The 23,075-nt window shown below is 34.7% G+C and overlaps 2 protein-coding genes across 2 annotated transcripts; both read right to left on the reverse strand.

Moving 5' to 3' along the window:
- Positions 1–1,029: 1,029 nt before the first annotated feature.
- On the reverse strand, positions 1,030–2,419 carry LOC107848474 (1-Cys peroxiredoxin). Its single transcript, XM_016693244.2, has 4 exons — positions 2,212–2,419; positions 1,832–1,980; positions 1,592–1,738; positions 1,030–1,479 (listed from the first exon to the last, which is right to left on the reverse strand). The coding sequence occupies exons 1-4, from the start codon at positions 2,327–2,329 to the stop codon at positions 1,234–1,236; spliced, it is 660 nt and encodes a 219-aa protein (XP_016548730.1). The 5' UTR covers positions 2,330–2,419; the 3' UTR covers positions 1,030–1,233.
- A 6,799-nt stretch (positions 2,420–9,218) lies between these two features.
- Positions 9,219–13,674, reverse strand: LOC107848649 (shugoshin-1). The gene is made up of 9 exons (XM_016693422.2): positions 12,978–13,674; positions 11,569–11,606; positions 11,342–11,450; positions 11,227–11,250; positions 11,069–11,134; positions 10,279–10,320; positions 10,094–10,184; positions 9,949–10,009; positions 9,219–9,689 (listed from the first exon to the last, which is right to left on the reverse strand). Exons 1-9 carry the CDS (start codon positions 13,146–13,148, stop codon positions 9,395–9,397), a joined length of 897 nt encoding a protein of 298 aa, XP_016548908.1. The 5' UTR covers positions 13,149–13,674; the 3' UTR covers positions 9,219–9,394.
- Positions 13,675–23,075: the final 9,401 nt, after the last annotated feature.

Consider the following 23,075-nt stretch of genomic DNA (forward strand, 5'->3'; position numbering starts at 1 on the left):
TCTAGTCGAATATGAATCGAAATCCCTATCCATATATTTATGGGCATGAGCATCCAAATTCGAATATGTAGAATCTATTGAGGAATTCCCCTCTGCACCCGAATTGACTAAATCTAATATAGATGGTCTTGTTTTGATGCGGGAAAAATCTTTTTAAAAGGCATATCGACAAAAGAGGAATGAGAACCATAAGGCGAGCGCCAAAACGCTAGCACAAATTGTTTCTGAGGTTCGAATGACCCAAGAGCCCGCCACTAGAATCCAACCCTTAATTTAATCCAACCCTTAAGAGGCTAAGGTCCAAGGGACTACCGCGGGAAGTAAGCTTCACCTGTAAACTTAAGAAATGTAGAAAATAACCCAGAATTTCTATCAAGGACTTTGCCTGCTATTCATTTCTAAACATCAACAAAGGCAAGACCTGAACCTAATTCATGCAGTCAAGCAGCAAAGAATTATTTCTCTTCTTCGAGACTTCTTTCTCTTCGAGAGCTTTACGATAAAAAATACTATGTACCCCTTGAAAGACTTAGGATCGATCCCTTCAACCCTCCTTGGCGTGAAAGGTTGCAAGAGAAAAAAAACAACTATTCTTCTTAGCTGATTTTTCAACCTATCCAGAGTTAAAGTAAAGCAATCAATAGTCTTTTTACCTACTATACCTTTCACTGGGTGAGTAAAAAACAATTACCTTTGAACAATCAAAGCTACGCCCTCTTTCACTGCTGACTATGAACAGTGAACAGCTAATAATTTTCACTGCTGACTATTAACATAACTAGCCAATCTACTCTTGACATTCTTTATATTCTATCAAAGAATTCATGATCCTATCAATAAATTCATGTAGACATTCAATTATATTATACTTTGATAGGATATAAAGAATATGTGTACATATATTTATTGATGGTCATCAATTTATTGATAGGATATAAAGAATATGTCCGAATACTCTCGTGTTCCATCAAATGAGAGATCAGAACAAACATCGAACTTGGAACTAATTAAGTTCTACGAAAACAAACCTCAAAAAAAAAACACTTTCTATCATCATACACGCAACCCACAGGAAGAGAGATGGAGTAGTGAAACTTGACAACTTTATTTACCAACCAAAAAAAAAAAACTTAACAGTAATATTTAAAAGTCAAGTGCATGCTGGATCCAAATTAAGTACACATAACACAACTACTACTCCATCTTTACATTATTATTATTATTATTATTTATTTAGACGTTGGTGAAGCGCAGGTAACTCTTGCCAGATGGAAGATTGGCAGTGTCAAAGCCCTGCGGAAACATCTCTTTAGCTTGTTCAGTGGAGACATTGGGTGAGATCACCACCGGCTCTCCCGGTTTCCAGTTTGCTGGGGTTGCAATTTTGTGTTTGGCCGCTTTCTGCAATGAGTCCACCACCCTCACCACTTCGTCCATGTTCCTTCCAGTGGTTGCTGGGTACAGAAAACTCAGCCTTATCTAAAAAAAACAAAAACATGTACAAAAATTAGAGACGATGACAAGACATTAGAAAGATCTGGAATGTTAATGCTTGTTGTGCATGCATTAATTAACGACCGTAATTAATTACCTTCTTGTCAGGGCCAACTATGTGAAGAGCACGAGAAGGAAGTTTATGGCCAGAGGAGTCGGTCTCCTCAGGATCCACCATGTTCAGTTGCTTAATCAATTCTCTCTTCGAATCAGCAATGATTGGGTATGTAACCTTGTGTCCTTTCTGCCATGTATAAAAAAGATAACAGTACTAACTAGTAAGAGATTTTTCAAAAAGAAGAAAAAGAAAACTGTATATTAATTTTTGTGTACGTACGTTGTAAGCTTCAATATCCTTGATCCACTCCTTGTGAGAGTGAACATCATCACAAGAAAGTCCCAGAAGCTTGACTCCTAGTTCAGCAAATTTGTTAGCATAAGCTGCCATCATACCAAGCTCCGTGGTGCATACTGGCGTGAAATCGCCTGCATGCATTCAAACACTAGATTTAGATTAATTACCCAACAAGTATCTGTTTCTATACTTAGAAATAATATAGATACACCAAAGGGGTTCACAAGTGAACATAAGACACCAAAGGGGTGACACCAAAGGGGTTCGACAAGTGAACATACGACACCAAAGGGCTCGTCAGATCAAGTAAATTCATATGGGGAATTTGGACAAAAAAGTTAGTGATGGGAGTATGAATTGACCTGGATGAGAAAAGAGAATGGTGTAGCTATCACCAACATAGTCATGGAGTTTCATCTTTCCATTGGTAGTTTCTACTTCGAGATTAGGAAGGTCATCTCCAATGGTAAGGCCTGGCATTTTTTAATTTTCCACTTAATTTGATCTCTATTTTTGTGGAAGAAACTAAGGGGGGAGAATGAAGTGCTTAAAAGGGTGTTGAAACGTTGTTGCATGAAGAGAACGTGGCATGCATCGTGTCTTCTTTGTAATTTGCCACTTCATTTTGCTGCTTCCACGTTCTAATTCTTCACCTATTTTGTCTACTCTTTACTTACGTACAACATTTGAATAGGAACACCTTCGGGCCTGTGGTTGAGTTGGTTTGAGGGGTGACTTTCATAGCGAAGGTTATGGTATTAACTTTCTTAATGCCTTCTTAATTTAGTTTGTCGTACATGATTTATCTAGTGCATTTTACATCTTCTCTATAGTTTATGAGTGATTACACAGTAAGAGGTTTACCCAATGCGCACAAAATGCCTCCTTAATTTAGCTCATCGGACAGAGTCTATTTAGTGCGGTTTACATCTTCTGTGTGGTTTACGAATGATTTTACAGTGAGAAATTTACCCAATGCACATAAAGTGCTCACCACAGAGTGCTCATCCGAAGGATAGAGGTGTGGCAGAGGTTGTAACGGTTGCGGGTTTTCCAAAAAAAAAATTCAACTTAAATACTCCCTCTCTCCATCTCCAATTATCCTTCCCAAATTAAGATGACACATTGATTAAGAAAAATAATTAATAACATGCTTAGTTTATCATAATACCTCTATTAAATGATGTTTACATTTTAATTTGAAGAAAAATTAATTAATACAAAAGATAAAACATGGAAAAAAAATTGTAAAATTTTTTTGTCTCTTTTTAATGAAAAAAGACAAGTAAAATGAAAAACCAAATTAAGAAATTTGGAGCGAGTAATTTGTGATAGAGGAAGTATCTTCTTATTATCACTTGCTGAAAAAAAAAAAACTACTTAAATGATTTTCTTAGTATCAAATTAGGGATTGATTTTCTCCGAAAATGATTTTCTAAAAAAAATATTTTGATAAAAACACTTTATAAAATTTGTTTTTGATAAACAAGATTCAAAGACTTAGAGATATTTAATTGTTCAGCTATTCCTGAAATATTTTGGTGCTCTCCGTTAACAAGTTGTGTAGCTAAAAAAGATGAAATACAACCCCGTGTGAAGAGTTCTAGTTTATCCCTTAGTAAAGGAAAAAAAAAATTAAAATATATATATATATATTAATTAATTAATTATAATAAATAATAGGTTTGAATCCATAATTTTATACACACGCATATGCATGCATACATACATATATAAGTGTGTGTCCACATGTGGGTGAGGTAGCATAGTGAAAACTATCAACATAAATTATGGTGAAATGATTGAGATTTGTTATCCTTAATCATATCGTGAATTCAAATTTGTAAGAAATGAAAAAGATCATGCTGAAAATGTTGCCCTCAAAAAATGGGATGTGCAATGCAAGAATTTAAAGTTAGTCAGGAGTAGTAACTATCTATTCATTTTCAACCAAAAGTCTCATGTTCGAACTCATTGGATACGGAGTGACCGTTATTATGGAGCGTCTTACTCTCACTAAGAAATTTTTGGCTTAAAATCACTCTCAAAAATTTGTTTCCAAGGCAAGAATTCGAACTTAATCGGGATTAGTAAGTACTTTTTACTTCTTAATTAGAGGTCTTGTATGAATATGGAATCGCTCTTACTAGAGAGTGTTTTAGCATCAATATAAAATTGTCGGCTTAAATTTAAATTTCGTCAGACTTCAATATAAATATCAAACATGAAAAGATGAAAAAGAAAAAGATAAAGTAAAACCAAAATGAAGTAAAAATTATTGATGGTGATACTCATAATAATGAGAAGATCTTAGCATTTCCTTTGATGCCCCAATATATTCCATTAATAATTGATATAGATTATAGTTTTATGTTCAGTAATAATTTAATGCAACGTAACAACTTGATATTGATAATTACAAGTAATAATTCTAAGACCATCTTGCAATTATTACAGAATTAATAAATGTTCCTTTGAGTAAGTATAAGTTTTTTTTTTTTGTTTTTTATCTGATGTTCGATATCTGTTTTGAAGTTCGATTAATTTGTATTTATATCAAAAAGTCTCATTGTAGACTTAAAGTGCACGGTGCACCCTACTAAAAATGAATTTATACTTAGAATTTAAGCCTAAAATCTTTAATTAAAAATAAAAAAAATACTTATCGCTTTATTGGTGGTTTGAATTTTTGTGTTTATATGATTGATGAAATGATATTTTAGAAAAAAAAATGATTTAAAGAAAATTTATTTTTTCATTTGGTTGTATTTGCAATTTTGCATGTGTGAAGAGATTTGTCACTTGTCTATTATCATGATTAATGATTAAAATCAATTGGTCTAATCATAGTTATGGTGGCAGTATGTGAGATTATAAGTTTAAAGTTAAAAGTAATTAGCACTTTTTGTTCTTTAATAATTGATAAAATTTTGATTTTAATCCTTATGATTATTTGTTGAACATATTTTATTTTCAATTAATTGATATGTATTCTTTTAATTCCTCTATCTATGATTCTTCACAAATTGAATGCATGATTAAGTGATACACCTTTTAATTGGCAATGTAGTATGCTAAATTCGTATTATTACTTCTTATTTAAGAATAATATAATTTTTAATTTTTTTTTAATATCATATATTCCATGTATAAAGGAACCAAAAACACGTAATTTTAGTTAATTAAAGTTTAAATATACTCAGTCAAATATTATAAGAATCACAATAAAAATTTATAATGGTCAAGGGATTTAAAGTGTAATTAAACCTTAAATCTAGATTGTGTGCGATGTGCAATATATATATATATATATATATGTATGTATGTATGTATTTTAAAAGATAGAATAACGATTTCGTCAAAAATGTTAGTCAAATCATCTCTAGCGTATGAAATTACTGTGCTATGAATAATCTTTTAATTATTTTAATTTATTTAGGTTATCAATTCATCTGAATTTATTTTTTTAAAAAAATATTTATGTAAGTTAGATTTTATGGATTATTGAAGGAGTTGGAATATTAAATGAATTTGGTATACAAATTATTTGCATTTATGTAATTCAGGTGTACTACAATAAATTTTGGTTGTAATTAAAGCAACTTTGACTCATCCTTTCCTAGACATATGCACCTTATGATTGAGATGTCACGTGACACTGCTTCGTTACGATATATATAAATTATACATAATAATTTCAATTTGAACAAATTTAAGGTTTTATGACTTATTAAGGTTTTAATGTGTATTACGGAAGGATATAACATATTTTATGTGATTAACATATCTATATGGTGGACGTTTAAGAACATTGTGTTCAGGAATTTGATCAGACCAAGCCAGAGTTTAGAAGTTTGATCAGACCAAGCCCCACATCTTATCATGAGTTCGGAAGTTCGATCAGACCAAGCCGGAGTTCAGGAGTTTGATCAGACCAAGCCCCACATCTTATCATGCGTTCAGAAATTCGATCAGATCAAGCCGGATTTCGATTCAACTGAAATTAATCATTGGGCCTTCTCTTGTAAATACTCTAAGCCCATTAATTCTGGTCCAAGTAGGATCTCAAAACTATCATAAAGTTTTCCATCATTTAAAAGTGAAAATTAGTGTTTGACTTTATTTTTTAATTAAAAGTAATTAGTACTAACTAAAGAGTATTAGATAAGCAATTGGTTTGAAGTGTACATAAATCATAAATTTGATGTTGGAATCACTATTTAAACCATTTTTGTGTGAATAAAGGTTATGCAAATTTAATCCATTTAAGAATACTTTTAAATATACGGTATTTGAAGTTAGACTTTAACAAAATATCTAAAGTAACATATGGTTAAAAGTTCAGATATACATGATTGAAGACTGAAGTTCGTCATTTGCTTGAATTTCAAATACATATAACTGAAGTCCAGTCATTTAAAGTTTTAAATGTTTTTGTGTTTTAATCTAGAGATATGATCGTTCAAATAATAATATTTTTGTACTAAAACAAAATTAAAAAATTAATTAATTTTAAAACACTAAGTAAAACTTGATGGTTCAAAAAGTGTTTATTTGCCCACAAATCTAAGTGCCCATAATGTCAAAAAGGATTCTTGCCGTGTGGGTCCATTATTATTTCTTTTTTGATATCACTCCCAACGGTCTGACATAATGATCAATGAAATGATCTCATATTTAAATTTCATCAGAAATAAAAAATATCATATGATTCTTTTCACATATCATAACATTGATAAATAGAATTATCTGATATCTATTACCGATGAAAATAAAAAATATAAAACTGACCATTTTTTAGGGCAAACAACATAAATTTCGGTAGTTGGGAGCTTAATTACAAAAAAAAATTCGATATTTTTCATAATTATTGAAAATTTTGATTATGAATCTGTCGAGAGGCATAATTAACTCTCGATACATCCAACGAAGATATATTTTTTCTTTTGTAAAAATACATAATTAGCTTCTGATATATTTTTTTTCTGATTTGAGATTTGTCGATATACATAATACATTCAATGAAAATATCTTTTTTTTTGTAAAGATATATAATTAAATCTCGATATTTTTTTTTATTTTAAATTTATTGAGATACATAATTAACTTTTGATGCATTCAATGAAGATACATAATTAATTGAGGTTTTTATAATTATTTTATAAGAATGGTGATTTGAATAAATATATTAAGTTAAAGGTGTATATTTATGTTTTTTTTTTTTTGTTTTTTTTGATAGGGTAGGTTTGTGGGGCTATAATAAAGGGATCATTGGGTTCCACAAAAAGGTAGGGCCTAAAATTATTTAGTCTCTTCTTTCTATAGTTAGCTATCTAGTCACTTCACTACACTTCTAATTTGGAATCCCAAGCAGTAGTTGCCCCTAAAATCATTAAAAGAATAACCTTGATTTAGGTAGTAGTATTGATTTGACACATTAAAATATTTTTGAAAATTTTAATTAGGATTATAATGGTAAAATGTATCATTATAGGGGTGGTAAAATGGGCCATTGATAATAATATTGTATTCAGTATAATTTGATAATTGCGTCCTTATCAGCATAAAGGGATATTTTATTTGAAGTCGTATTAATAATTGTAGTGTTATCAGTGTGTCTTGTAATCTCTTGTTCCAGTTTGCTAACATGTCGTCTTAGGCACATCTCTCTTTCTTAGTTTTATACTGGACTAATGATAATAAATGAAAGTCAATCTTTTAGTAAACGTATATAAACAGCTCTTTAGTGTATAAGCAAATTTTTAGTGGTCACACCAAAAGCACGGTGGAGGTTGGTTAAAGATGATGTTATGCGGCGTTCAGAACCAGCTTTGAAGTGAATGAATTAAAAAGAAGTAAGGAAATGCAACGACATGGTGTTTGTGATTTTTTATAGATAATTTATAGTACTATTTTATGGGTGTCTTGTTTCTGGTATAATCTATTGGTATGTTATTTTATCTTTTTTTTATTATGTTTTTATTATATTTTTTATATTGTTTGTCTTGAGTCAGGGTCTATCGAAAAGTCTTCCTACTTCATTCTAAGGTATTGGTATGTACTGTGTATATTTTATCCTTTCAAGATCACACTTTGTGGAAATTCACTAGGTATGCCGTCGTTGTTGTAGTCTCATTAGTGAATTTTGGAAATGGTGAAGTGGAGGCGGACCTTACCGCTACTTTTATTGGGTAAAGAGATTATTTTCGATAGACTATTGACTCAACAGTAAACTGTGTTATTATGATACTTCACTTTCATGGGGTCAAAAAGAAAGGAACTCAATATTTTCTCATTCCGTGTCTGTTATTTATATGGAAATTTTGATTAATTTAAATTCATATCATAGGATTATTTAAGAGGAAGTGCTCCCAAACAAGATTTTTCTCGTACCCAGAGCGCTCAAACCCGAGACCTTAGTTTAGAGCATAATATATTGAATCTTTTTTGGGCAGATAATATAATAATGGAAGCAGGTGATGGAAAATGTTGCTTCAGCTACATAATTACCTACATGGTTTCATAATGACTATCCAAGGGGTACAAAAAGGATCACATGTTGAAACTAAAGTCAGAAAGTCAGTACTGACAGAGTGGTAAGTACTCTCTCATCTTTAATCAGATTATGTCAGTTCCAGTCAAGTGTACGAAAGTCGAAGTTCCAGTCAAGTGTACGAAAGTCGAATTTGTCAGAGTGTACGAAATTTGAAAGTGTATGAAAGTCGAATTTCCGAGCTCCAAAGCGAATATCAAAGGCCGAATGAAAAACAAAACAAAAAGAAAAGTTGAAACCTAAATTTCTCGAACTCTTCAAAAATGTTGTCACACCCCTTTAAAACACATTGTTTTTGGAGGATCTGACTCGCACCCGTCGATATCTTTTAAGAGTCCTAACAACACAGGTTGAAACCGAATGGCCAAATGGAAAACAAAACAAAAAAAGTTGAAACCTAAGTTGCTTAGACTCTCCAAAAATATTGCCGCACCCCTACCGAATCCTTCAGAAATACACTATTTTTGAAGGATCTGAACTCACATCCGTCGATATTTTTTAAGAGTCCGAACAACACGAGTTCAAACCTAATGGCCAAATGGAAAACAAAACAAAAAAAATTGAAACCTAAGTTGCTCGGACTCTCCAAAAATGTTGCTGCACCTCTGTCGGATCCTTCAAAATACACTATTTTTGGAAAATCTGACTCACACCCGTCGATATTTTTGGAGAATCTGACTCACACCTATCTGATCCTTCAAAATACATTGTTTTTGGAAGATCTGACTCGCACCCGTCGACATTTTTGTAGAGTCTGAACAACACAGGTTCATGTGCTATAGAGCCTTCAAGAAATCAAACTTTAATACACAACCCTGGGCCTAAAATATAGCAAATGACTAGTTAATTTTGATCCAAGTTACACTATTTAGCCAATAAGGATAATATACAGAACAATCAAAATGTGACAATACAGGATTAACATAGAATAACCATAGCATACATAACATAAATGGATGGAGTTAATAATAGTCTTCAAGCTCTATAAAAGCTCATGCAACTCTTCTCATTTTGATGTTAACTGGAATCTCTTTGTAGGACTGAACCTTTTCGGCTGCTTTACGCGATGGTCTTCCAATAGAACTCCTTCGCGAAAGTGGCACTACATTTTCCTTGTCATGGTTCACTTCTTCAACGCCAGAGAAAGACGATGGAATAAGATTGTCTGTGTGAACCGTAACCGGACTGTTAAAGGGTACAGCAAGGCCTTCTAATTCAAACAAGTCCTCTGCTGCTGGTTCTGGCTGTTGTACTTTGGAATTAGTAGACTTTCTTCTCAAACATCGCCTGAAACGGATGATATAACTAGTAAAAATACGTTCTCCCCACGTCAATATTATGCTTAAAACAACTCTTTGATTGCTGAATTTTGAATGAGGAAACACTTGTTATTGGAGTAACGTGCAACGACAATGTTGAGTTTTATTAAGACAAGTTCGCTACTTAGTTCGTACGTAGAAGCAAATATGAACTAACAAAACAACACCTATAATACCAAGTAATTTTTACGTAGAGGGCTAAGTTTTCTGCTGTAACGAAAACTAACCTTTTGTTTTCTGCTGCTTCTTTTTCTGCAGCTTGTTGAGAGGTTGTCGAATGGCCCATAGCTGTGAAAGATAACTTAACGGTTAGGGATTATGGAGATAAAATTGGAAAATGAATAATGTACAAGTGGATAAACTAGCATTTACATTGAGTTCTTGTAGCACGCTGGCGTCTGTTACCATTTCTAGGCTTGCTATGTTTGTTCAACTGAGAGTCGATATCCATAAACTCTTCATCCTAGTGCCAAAAACACGAATATCGACTTAGCGAGAGAAGATAAGAGGAATGCCAATAATTGCAAGTAGAAAACAACAAAGTTTCAGTATCACACCAGCAAGTCATTCGTCGACTGGTTCTTTTGTTGTTCTTGTTCCTGCATTTACAAGAAATTGACACCGGATTACGTCTCTACTGATCAATATCAAAATGCAGCACTAGACGCATCTAACTATTTGCATCTCAGACTATGTGACAAGCGATTAAGCAAAATGAGTTCGAATTTGCTGCTTGAAACAAAAAGAGATTAGTTAGTTCTGAGATTATCTAACGAGGCCTTCTACGTTCAATTTGGTCATGCCCAAGTTCTCAAGAGTCTGTGAAGTTAGGTCCTTGTTCCACACTTATTCTACCCAAACCAGATTGATGAAATACAGAACTAAGCCTATTCATAGATCGCTTACCCGTTGTGCACGTTATAGAGTCACGTGAACTTAGGCATACCAAGATTGCATGCACCTAAGTTGCTTACTCTTTATGTGCGTTATGGAGTCTCGTGAACTTAGGGATGACCAATTGAGCATAAAACGGCAACTTACCTAAAACCAAATTGATGAATTCATCCTATTGCCAAGATGAACTTAGGCAATACCACGATTGCATGCACCTACTCTTTATGTACGTTATGGAGTCTCGTGAACTTAGGCATGACCGAATTGAACATAGAAAGGCAACGTATTCTACTCAAACCAAATTGATGAAACTTCATGCTATAGCCAAGGTGAACTTAAGCATGACCAAGACTGCATGCACCTACAATCTTATACAGAAGTTTTTCTTTCAAGCGTGCATCTATATTTCTTTCATCGAGATGTAACAAATTAGAGAGAGTACAAAATCCTTACCTCTTCCAAATTCCGCGATTTAAGTAATACCTCTTTGCAAACCAGCTCGTGTTGTAGCGACTTCATCTGTTACAGAAACACATTATTAACTCCTTTCTCAACTATAAGTTCTAATTTCCCTCTACAACTTGTACGTTCTCAACGATTTTTCTTTTTACCTTTTCTCTGTTTAAATTGAGTTCCTGCAAAATTAACAGATAAAAAATCATGAACGCAACACCACTTACATCTGAAATTACACATCAGTACGGAAGAGCAAGACAGAAAACTAACCGCCAACATTTGACTATTCGATTGAGCAAGATTCCAGTTTTGTAGCTGCATTTTTTGAAGATGAATCCTCATTTTTTGAAGCTCAAGTCCACTCAACTCTATAATCTTGCTGTTAACATAATCAAAACATATAAAAAAACATCAAACAACTTGATAGTAACAAAGTTAATAATAATCGAAAAGACTGGCATGCTCTAGATTGTGTAATATTGTACACTATTACATACTTCTTTTCTTGAACAATCTTCACCAATGCAACATTTTCCTGTTTCAAGCAACCAAAGAACAACGCGAAAATCAGAAAATTACACACAAATCACAAACCCGACAACGACAACATATCCAACGTAGTCCTACTAACTTGTGTCTGGGGACGGTAGAGTGTACGCAGACCTTACCCCTACCTCAGAGGTAAAGAGGTTGTTTCCAATAGACCCATAAGTAATGGATGTACAAGAAAAAACAAACGATCAAAAGATGGTAGCATAAATCAAAGGATAAGAAACTACACGAGCAATACTACTACTACTAATATGAACAGCGCACTACTACCTACTACCATTCTATCCTAATCTGTGAAATTACAGGAGCAATACTACTACTATTACTACCACCAGTACCACTACTATTAATATGAACGGACAACAAGACAATGCACTGCGACCTACTACTCTTCTAGCCTAATTCGTGAAACTACAGAAGCAATACTACTACTACTACTACTACTACTACTATGAACAATGCACTGCTACCTACTGCTCTTCTACCCTAATCGGTGAAACTACAGAAACAATACTACAAGTCTACGACTACTAATATGAACGAACATTAAGAAAATGCACTGCTATACCTACTATTCTTCTACCGTAATCCATAACCTCCATACCCTCTTATCTAAGGTCATGTCCTCGGTAAGCTTAAGAAAATCACAGAAAATAAATTCAGAAAACACTCATTAAGTAAAAACAACAAAAAAGAGCCATACTTTAGCAAGATGATTAAAGTAGCCCTTCATTGAAGAAATTTCAGGGGAAACTTTATCGACATCATTAGGCGGTTTTCAACATATAATAACAAAGCTACAACAAAAGAATACGATAATCTAGATACAAGGAATCAATAGATAGTAACACAAATCAAAGGACAAAAAACTACAGGAACAATTACTACGACTACTAATATGAACGAACATCAAGACAATGCACTACTACCTACTACTCTTCTATTCTAATTGGTGAAAGTACAAAAGCAATATTACGAGTCTACGACTACTAATATGAACGAACATCAAGACCACTGCTACCTACTACTCTGCTACCACAATCGGTGAAACTACAGAAGCAATTACGAGTCTACGACTACTAATATGAACGAACATCAAGACAATACACTGCTACCTACTACTAATATGAACGAACATCAAGACAATACACTGCTACCTACTACTCTTCTACCCTAATCGGTGAAACTATAGAAGCAAAACTAAGAGGGTATGGCTACTAATACGAACAAACATCAAGAGAATACACTGCTACCTACTACTGTTCTACCCTAATCCGCGACCTCCACACACCCCTATCTAAAGTCATGTCCTCCATAAGCTGAAACAAATCACAAAAATAAAGTACTACCATACTTTGGCAAGATGATTAATGTACTCCTTCATTGATACAACATCAGGCGAAACCTTATCGACATCAATAGGCGTTTTTTGTTGTGTTTGTGGAAGAGAATTTGTTATATCTGATAGCCTCTTCCTCACAATGCTTCCAAAAGATGATCTTTTTGCCATTCTATCCCCTTTCATTATCTTATGAGTAATCCACAAAGCTTTTAATTCTCTGAACTTTTTTTCTAAAACAAAATTCAAGAACCCCAAATGGTCTAATCAACAAAATGACTCCAAAACTCAAGCCCCTCAATATTTTCTTTGTATTTTTACCCAAAATTGTCTAATCAACAAAATGACTAAACAACTCAAACCCCACAATTTTTTTCCAAAAATTCAAGAACCCCAAATTGTATAATCAACAAAATGACTCCAAAATTCAAACCCCACAATTTTTTTTCCAAAAATTCAAGAACCCCAAATTATATAATCAACAAAATGACTAAAAAACTCAAACCCCACAATTTTTTTCCTTCCAAATTTCAAGCACCCAAAATAAGAAATCAAGAAATGACTTCAAAACTCAAACCCCACAAATTATTTTGTTTTTTTTAACCAAAATTTAGTCGTAGTCTTTTAGCTTATGTAGTCGTCAGCCTTCCTACAAGAATTCCTAATTAAAGAAGATTCAATTCTCAGTAAAAAAGAGAAAAAAAGAAGATGAAAAAAGAGATAAAGAAGAGGGAAAAAAGATAAAGAGTTCTTAGGTTCGGATTCCAACGGCTTTCCGAAGCTAATATTTTATGGTTTGGGAAGATCCCGAGCCTAATTTTCAAATTTTAGAACGCCTTTATTTTTATTCCAATTCTTCTTTTTTATTTTCTTTTTGTCTTTTTGATATTCCTTCTCTTTTTTTGTTTGACAAAAATGCAGAAAAGCATATTTTTGAATTTTGAAAAATCATGGCAAAATTTCATATGCTATTGTTTTTTTTTATGTAGTCCGGTACTCATACTGGAGTTTCGACTATTTGGATCGCAAACCTATTTTCGAACCTTGCTACATCACTGCAACACAATTCATGTTGGTCATATATATGTTTTTGATTTGTTTATTGGACGAGAAAACAATTTGTTTTTTTTTTAGTGTTTGGATTTAGGTTTTAGTTAGTGGTGATCTTGAAATTATTTCGATTAACTTAATTTTCTTTTAGTAACGGTAACAGAAAATGAAATAAATATTTTTTTCTTTGAGTCAATTAATTGGAGAAAGTATAGATATACTCAGTTTATCCATTTCGAAACATACTTCCTCCGACTTACAACTTAACAACAAAAAAAGGACAGACCGGTACGCTAAAACTCCACTAAAGACCACGCTATATATATATATCCTGTAAAGTATAAAGAATTGGCGTTACATCCTGAAAATTTGGAGGCAGAAATAGAGATGGAACCTTGTTCAGGTAAGAACAAGACTTTATCACCCAAGTCGTTCAACTCTGCAAACATGGATTCTTGGGTCATAGGGTTTACTATCAACTTGAATGAGATATGCAAACCATTAGAAGCTCGTTAGTTGTGGTCTTTATGAGATGAAATTTTGTGATCATGTAAGAATACCTTAGTGACAATGGTCCCACTTATCTCCTTCAAATCAAAAGTCATTTTGTCTATAGAAAAAAATTCTACCACGAGAAGTCACAAGTTAGTATTTGTCATCATAGTGTATCATCACATCACAAACATAATGAGTCATGACAATCCATTCATTACTACCGGGTGCATAAGGGAACCCTGAACTCTATCGCGATGACTTCAACATCATATGGATTGGTTGAGGGATTCTTCGATAGAACAGCCTTAGTGATACGATGAGAAAGACTAGGAAGATCGATTGTCTCATTGGAGAAAGGGTTGAAAAGACAGATAAGACCATCAGACCATTGAAAAATTAAACCAACCAACCATGAGATTAACATAGGCATTTCTTCAATGGAACTTGAATGGATGCGCTGTTTTAGGACGTCATGAAACCATGGCTCGCACACTGCGCTAAAGCTTAAGCAATCGGAGATGGAAACTGTTTTTTTCAAAATCAAGTAGAGTACCAAATCCGGAAGCTTTGTTCAATCTCTTAAATCTCAATTCGATTTTGGATTTGGTTTTAGTAAGTAGTTGGTCTTGAAATTATTTAGATTAACTTAATTTTCTTACTATTTTTTTCTTTGAGTCAATAAAATTGGAGAAAGTGTACTCACAAGTCCCAACGCACAAGCTTTTGCAAATTTATTCATTTCGAAACATACCTACCTATAATACGTTTCACATAGCTTTTCAAACGCCTAACTATACATCACTCCCCTTGTTAGGATCGGTTTGCCTTCACACACACTAGATCTGATGAAGAGGATGAAGAAAAGTAGAGAGAAAGAGAGTTTGTGAGGAGAGAGAGATAAATGATTTCGTGGTAATACCCATAGGTAAACTCCGCGGCGGATGATTCAGAGTATGTACAGTTACACAGAAAAATGAGAATAAAAGCTACAATGCCTAAAATTTGGATCGGGGCCGCGAGAACATTAATATATAACCAGTACATCACCTATTAATCAGGCTCCACAACCCAACACCCCTATATGCCTGACTACTACCATGTGAAACTTTTCAATCGTTTCTTTGGTAACACTACACGCCTTCCCTTCTCTCCTATTTTATATCAAGAAAATTATTTCATCGCGAAATCCATCAACTAGTGATGATATTCGACTTAATAATTTCGAGGCAGCGGTATTGTAGAACGGGGACATATCCATAGGTATGTCCAACTTATGAGAACCACTCCCAAAATTCTTCAAAATCTAATAAGGACCAATGTAGCGAGGACAGAGCTTACCCTTTTTACCAAACCTCAACACTTCCTTCGTAGGAGAGACTTTCAAAAATACCTAATCATTAGTTTCAAGCACTAACTCTCTTGGGAAAAATTGGCAAGACTACCCACTTCCAAAACTATTTTGTCATTTACCCACTAAAATTATTTTTGATTTAATTTTTAGGGTTAGGGTATAAAAACTTGAAAAAAGTTAAAAAAGTGGGGCCCAGGTGGACCAAGGGATCATTTCATCATTTTTAGAACTTTGCAAATTCAATATACTACACTAACACCCTACACTTATTCCAATATCCAGAAAAAAAACCCTTTCTCTCTCCTCTTCAATTCTCTGAACTCCCGCTTAAGAAACCTTCATCCCAAAATTGTCATTTTCGTTTCTTCTTCTTCTCCAGTAGCTAAGGGGTCGTTATTGCATCGTAAGGTTAGTTAAAATCAAGTTGCGATCATTTCTAGATCCATTTAAACGGGTTTCTTTGCTAATCGATTCGTAGTGATGTAGAATTTTTTTTTCTTTTTGAATTTGGTTGATTAAGGAGTTTTGGTTTAGTTTCGATTTTGTTTAGCAAAAAAGTGTTGAATAGTGGGATAATCGTTATTTGAAGAGTTATTTTGGCATTTTAATTCGAACAACGATCTGTTTCTATTCGTAGACCCGTGGTCTATGAAATCAACCCGTGGTCTATGAAATCAGAATGCCCTAGATTGAAATCAATTTTTAGGCGTATGAAATTCTTTTAAAATATGGTTGCAGAAATGGTGGAAATTAAAAGATTAATAGCTAATTAGTTTGATTAGGTGCACTAATATGATTTTTAGAAATTGTTGTGTTTTGATACTGCATGATGAATTTTGGTTCAGTTATTGAAGTGTGTAGTGAACTGTTTGATGGTGGAAGAGTTATTTTGGCATTTTGATTCGAACAGTGACCTGTTTCTGTCCGTAGACCCGTGGTCTATGAAATCGACCCGTGGTCTATGAAATGAGAATGCCCTAGATTGAAATCAATTTTTAGACGTATGGAATTCATTTAAAATATGATGTCTGAAATAGTGAAAATTAAAAGATTAATAGCTAATTAGTTTGATTAGGTGCACTAATTTGATTTTGATATTGCATATTAGATTTTGGTGGGGTATTTCTTAATTTTTTTTGGGGGGGGGGGGGGGGGGGGGGGGGGGGGGTCATTTGAGCATTGAGTTATTTCTATTGATAGACTTGTGGTCTATGAACTGAAAATGGGATATTTGTTCTGCAGGTGTAGATTGTGTTGAAAATGGGTAAAAAAATACATCCTTTCTAAATGCAAAGCCAGTACCGTTTTTGATACTGTTGGTAGCAATAGAAAAAGAAAAGCTGAGGCAGTTGGAAATGTCTCAAAAAGGAAGAAAAATAAAGAGTCGGTGTCCAAATCAGATTCGAAGTTAAAGGAGATAAGCGACTACGTCGATTCCAGTGAAGATGTTGCCAAGAACAGTGCTAGTGGTGACAGTGAAGAGAGCAAAGATAGTGAAAGAAATAGTGCTGATGGGGATAATGATCCCTTGTCTGTACCATCTCTTTCAAGGTTCATTTCCGTTGAGCGGTATGACCTTCGAACGATAATGGACGAGGTCGGATCTTTCCCGGCAAAGATATCGGTCAGATCAAGAATGACTGCTTATCGAGATTTCCAGCAAGTTCTTGTTGACCAAGAATTGAAGAAAATATTTAAGCGGTCCTATTTTGGACACCTGAGAAACCTGTCGGAACATCTCAAGTTCAATGGGCAGTTGGTCTATTATTTGCTGTTGCGACGCGTCAAGAACGATAAGATGCGTCTCGAGATGTGGTTCTGCGTTAACAACAAGCCTGCATGTTTTGTCTTGAAAGAGTTTTGTTTGATCACAGGGTTGAACTGCTCATCATACCCTAGTGAATAAAAAATAAAGAGGGCGTTAGCAAAGGGGGAAAATTTTTGCTTTAAGGTGACGAAAAACAAAAACATTACGGCAGCCAACTTGCTGCACCTGATCAGAGGGAATAAGCTGAACGAGGACCAGAAGTTTAAGTGTTGTTTACTGTGGTTCTTGCACACCATGTTGCTTGCAAAAAATTCGATGAAGGTTATGGACACGAAACTAATTCGAATGATCGGTTCTTTGAGTTTCTTCGAGAATTATCCATGGGGGAAAGAGACATTTCAACTGACCCTGGACTATTTAAAGAAGAAAAGTGACCTGAAGAAGCAGAAGGAAGTATTTGATGAGAAGCAGAAGACATCTTATGCTCTATTCGGATTTCCCTGGGCATTCATGGTATCTACCATAAACCCTTTAGTGAGTTTATCGTAGATTCTTGTTTTATTTATACTATGTCATAGACTTTGAGTTCTTTTTTCACTGATGTACTGCTTACAGGTTTGGATCTACGGGGCCTTTCCTCATCTTGAAAAATTTGTTGGAAAATCAACGGATGAACCCTTTCCTATTCCCCGTATCCTCAGATGGCACACTACAAAAAGTGACCAGCTAATCGAAGGCGACCTATTCAAGTACAAAGAAAAAATTATCGAGGTATGAACTCATTTTTTATTATGCAATAATAGTACTACTGTTGTATTGAATGTTATGTAATTGTTAATTGATATTTTGTAGAATGTGCACCCGTACATCATCCCTACTCTTCGTGAGACGAAGTTGGATTACATGATTTCCTTTGAGCCATATACAAACGAGGTGAAGAATAACGTCCTCGATGGCTTAAAGAAAGAGTTAGAAGGGGTGACTGTACTTATTTCAAATGAGGACAGTGATGATGACGGGGATTTGGGCGGTGACCCCATTGAAGTATGCGTTGGTGATGATTGTCACACCCCTTTTTCGTCTTCAAATGGTTATTCATTTTAAGTTTCGAAAGGGTTTTATTATTAAAGTGACAAAAGATGAAAATTGTTTCGAGAAGGATTCATTAGTTTCAAAACTCAGAGTCGCCACTTGGCATAAATCGGGTGTGCCAAGTCACCCATGACTATCCTTTTTCAAAATGGTTTTGACTCTATAAAACTGATCCGCGAAGAAAGATTCCAGCTAAGGAATTCTGTTGACCGAGGGGAAGGTGTTAGGCATCCCTCGATTCTGTGGTTTGACCACGGTCGCTTGGTAGAGCGTATCGGCTAATTTTGACACTACGAGGGTATAAACCACACAAAACATGCAAAAAAACAATCAATTAAGCAAACAAGATAAAACAATCCAAAATTTAGTGTCCAGTCTAATTATACAGTCCAAAAATAGAAAAATGCATAAAAATAAATCCTATTCTAAATTAATTCTAGACTAATGCTCTACCCAACACCTCGAGCCTTCATCACGAACGTCCTCCGGGTACAAGATACCTCGGGGCATTCCCCGGTGAATAAATATATACAGATACTTCGGGGCATTCCCCGGCCAAATCAATACAAATTCCTCGAGGCATTCCCCGACCAAATGAATACATTTTTAGTGCGGGAAAATAAAACTATTCAACAAAATTTCAAACATTCCACAAAATTTTCACCATTCAACCAAAGCCACAAATTCTAAACTTTGCCTACCCAACCTATGTTTGCCTAAACCAATTAACGTATCATGATACTACCAAGTTCAAATAATGTTCATTTCAAAGTCAAACAACCAATGAATCAAACTAACCAAAATTCAACCATTATGTCAAGTTTTCAATTCTCAAACAAGATACCATTTCACCAAACCACAATCAAGCAAACCAACCATGAGTCAAAATAAACACGCATTTATTACCAACAAGGACCAAATAACACACAATATTCGATTCAACACCAAATATAATAAACAACGAAATAAAAGAGAAAGAGAGTAGAATTGGACCTCAATTTGAACCTTTCAAACTCAATGTTATTCAAGTAAAGAGAGTGCGCACCCAAAACCTCGAATCGAAACTCAATCGAACAAACCCAACTTCAGTACAACTCACGAACAGATCTCACTATGAAACCCAAAACTACAAACCCGCAAAGAAACAAGTGACCCAAAATAGCAATACGCAAATCACACTGAATATAAACAACAATGCTATTCCGGGTCGGGTTTGGGACGAGTGGACCTAATGACGTTGTTTTCCGTCGATTTCGCCGGAACAACAGCAAAACGGAGACTGGAGCATTATCCGGCAGCTAATACGATGATTTTTTGGTGAGTTTCCCACCGAAAACCGTCAATAAGCATCGATTTTCCTTCCTCTCTCATGATTCTCACTATCTCTCTCTAATCTCTCTCACCCAAATTCCCTCTTTATTTTCTCTCGCTATTTCTCCCTTAAATCTCTCTCACTACCCCTCAATTTCTGGTGCGCGTGTGCCTATATTGATGGTGAATCTATGTTGTGTTGTTATCTACGTTGAGTATTGATAGGGGAGTGGGATTTTTGAGTGAAAAGTCAGCTGGGTGTCTTTTTTTTTTTCGTAAAGCTGGTGAGGTGAGTCAATATGTACTCTCCCTTACAAAAATAAAAGAAGATCCTCCCCTAAATGCGTGCTCTGTTTAGTGTGTATATGGTGTATATATGCGTGTGTGCTCTGTGTAAGAAGAAGAAGAAGAAGCAAAAATGGAGTGTTCAAAAAAATGGCGTGAGGTCTTTCTCTGTTTTCTCCTGTGTGTGTGATGTGAGTGATGAAGAAAAAGAAGAAAATGGGGGTCTGTGTGTATGTTTGTTCATGGAAGAAAAATGAGAATCCCTGGTCAGTGTGTTGTGAAGCTTCGTGTCAAAGAGAAGAAGGATTTTCTCTCCATTGCTCTGTGTGTTTTCTCCCCTTTTTTCCTCTCCTTCTCGCATCTCTCCCTCTTGTTCCCTATGTGTGTATGCATATAAAAAAAATAAAAGGGTCCTTGGCACGTTCCTGGAAGGTTCCCTCGTGGGACCCCTTTTTTAGTGTATGTTTATCCTTTTTGCCTTTGTGGACAAGAAATGGAGGGGTGGCGAGGTGTTGCCATTTGATAGGGTACGTTGGCTTGTTATTTTTGTATTTTTGCAGAGGAATTATCATACGGACGAGGATACACGGTAGGATAAGGTAAATAGGCAAAAAAATATCTTCCGGAGGGACAAAATTACATATCTACAATGATGATACTCCGAGCACCTCCAAATATGCAGCGGGCACCTCATCTCTCGGGGATCTTCATAAGCGTGTTGCTACGCTCGAGGAAGTGGTGTTGGATATTGCTTCCTATATTAGAGAGAAAAGACTAAAGAAAAAGAACAAGATGAGCGACAACACGAGCAAGGTAACTTCATTCAATTAATAATTGATGTTGTTAATGAATTTTTAGTTTTAAATATCAGCAACACTTTGTAATATGATGATACAATTAATGTGGACCTTCGTGCATCGGAGAGGAATGAAGAAGGAGAAAAAAAGGAGAAAAATGGATGAGTTGGCCTCTGTTGTGGCGGGAGAGGAAAAAGAAGAAGATATGTGCCAAGAAGAAAGTCCAAAAGGAGCAGCTGCATCAGAAGCAGAAGAAAAAGCTGAAAAAGAAGCAGCTCCAGAAGCAGAACAAGAACCTGAAAAAGAAACAACAACAAATGTTGAGAAAAAAGGAGAAGAAGGTGAAGAAGCACCAGCCGAAGAAGTACCAGCTGTTGCAGATGCTGAAATAGAAGGAGAAGAAGGCGAGCATGAAGAAGCAGCCGAAGCTGCTGAGAAAAAAAAAGATGAAGATGACCAAAAAGATTTGGTCATGGATATCGTAGGTGAAATCAATAGTAACATTTGTGTTGATGAGGAAGACAGGGAAAAAGACATTTGAATGCTAATATTGTTAATGTGTTGTTGAATGATTGGTAGTTAGGATCGGAAAAATATTTTTTTTTATTAGAAACATTGTTTTATTTTATGGTAGTGGTTATGATTCTGCACTGAATCTGTCTCTATCAAAATGATTAGTGGCATTGCCATTTGAATATGCAGGGTGTTGTCATAGTTGGTGCAGTGTATGGTTGATGTCATAGAATGCATACATAATCTTTCGTATACTGCTTGCATGGTCTATCATTACCATGCTGGTCGATTTAATAGTATTAACATTATAGAAAATGTAACACCCCGTACTTAATTACGTGCATTAGCCATTGTTATATGTGTTGGAGTATATGTATTGATCCTAAGTTAGGTATATATGAGTTTAAGTATGAGTATTGATTATTTTGAGATGGTTTCAAGTGTATAGTTTGATTATATGTGTATAGGAATCGACTTTATTTATACCGGAATTTGCCCGTCGATGGTTCCATACGAAGGTTATTGAATAAGATTTCCAACGATATAAAGATTTCCAAAAACGGATAAGTTTAGGATATAATCGAGCACGTTCGAAATTATAAAACGGTGGCCGGGATGTTGTGAACAGTAAATGTGCAGGAAAATTTCCTGCACACAAACTACTGAGGCCTGTCAGTTTTTTGGGTCAACTTTGAACGATCATAACTCTCTAAATATAATGAACTGGGAGAGATACCACCTATCAAAAGAAATATCTTTGAGTCTTCTTTCCAATGCAATTGGTTTCATCCAAATCCAACATCTGAGTAAGGAGTTATACTCGTTTTACTTCAGCCTCTCAAAAAAGTTTTTTAGGGTCAACTTCAAACGATCATAACTCCTTGTACATGAATAACTGGGTGGCCTACTTTATATTAAATGAAATTCCTTTTAATTATCTTTCCAACGATACCAATTTCACCCAAATCCGATATCGGAGCAAAGAGTTATGGCCGATTTACTTTAGTCCACCATGGACAGATTCGGATTTACTTAAATTTTTAAGGGCAATATGGTCATTTTCCATCACCTCATGGACGAAAATTGGTCATTATATACATATAATTAGTCTCATATCCATCAATTATCATCAAATTATTGAAAATAAGAAACCCTAGCCTAATTTCAACTCCAATTATCTTGTGATTCAACCGTAGAAAATCCAAATTGATTCCGTAGTTGTGTTCACCGTCTCGAGGGATTCGAGAAGCACCCCTTATTTGTGCCAACAGGACTTCGAAATCAAAAGGGCCATTTTATGGTAAGGATGTAAATTATGTTGGTGTTATTTATATGGATATGTATGTATATGCATGTGAACATAAGAAGTATGTTATTTGATTGTTGTTGAAAGATGATTGGAAATGATGTTGGATTATTCTTGTGCATGGTTGGATTATGTTGAATTGTGA

Source organism: Capsicum annuum, chromosome 11, assembly GCF_002878395.1.
Source record: "Capsicum annuum cultivar UCD-10X-F1 chromosome 11, UCD10Xv1.1, whole genome shotgun sequence".
Taxonomy (NCBI): Eukaryota; Viridiplantae; Streptophyta; class Magnoliopsida; order Solanales; family Solanaceae; genus Capsicum; species Capsicum annuum.

What these genes read in the sequence shown, in the direction of transcription:
- LOC107848474 (XM_016693244.2), bottom strand. Translation starts at nt 2,329, where the DNA reads ATGCCAGGCCTTACCATTGGAGATGACCTTCCTAATCTCGAAGTAGAA. An exon ending in AGGATATTGAAGCTTACAAC is followed by an intron (nt 1,739 to 1,831) that starts GTACGTACACAA and finishes TATACATGGCAG; the next exon opens with AAAGGACACAAGGTTACATA. An exon ending in TAGTTGGCCCTGACAAGAAG is followed by an intron (nt 1,480 to 1,591) that starts GTAATTAATTAC and finishes TGTTTTTTTTAG; the next exon opens with ATAAGGCTGAGTTTTCTGTA.
- LOC107848649 (XM_016693422.2), bottom strand. Translation starts at nt 13,148, where the DNA reads ATGAAAGGGGATAGAATGGCAAAAAGATCATCTTTTGGAAGCATTGTG. An exon ending in AATCGCGGAATTTGGAAGAG is followed by an intron (nt 10,321 to 11,068) that starts GTAAGGATTTTG and finishes TTGTAAATGCAG; the next exon opens with GAACAAGAACAACAAAAGAA. An exon ending in AGTCGACGAATGACTTGCTG is followed by an intron (nt 10,185 to 10,278) that starts GTGTGATACTGA and finishes TTTTGGCACTAG; the next exon opens with GATGAAGAGTTTATGGATAT.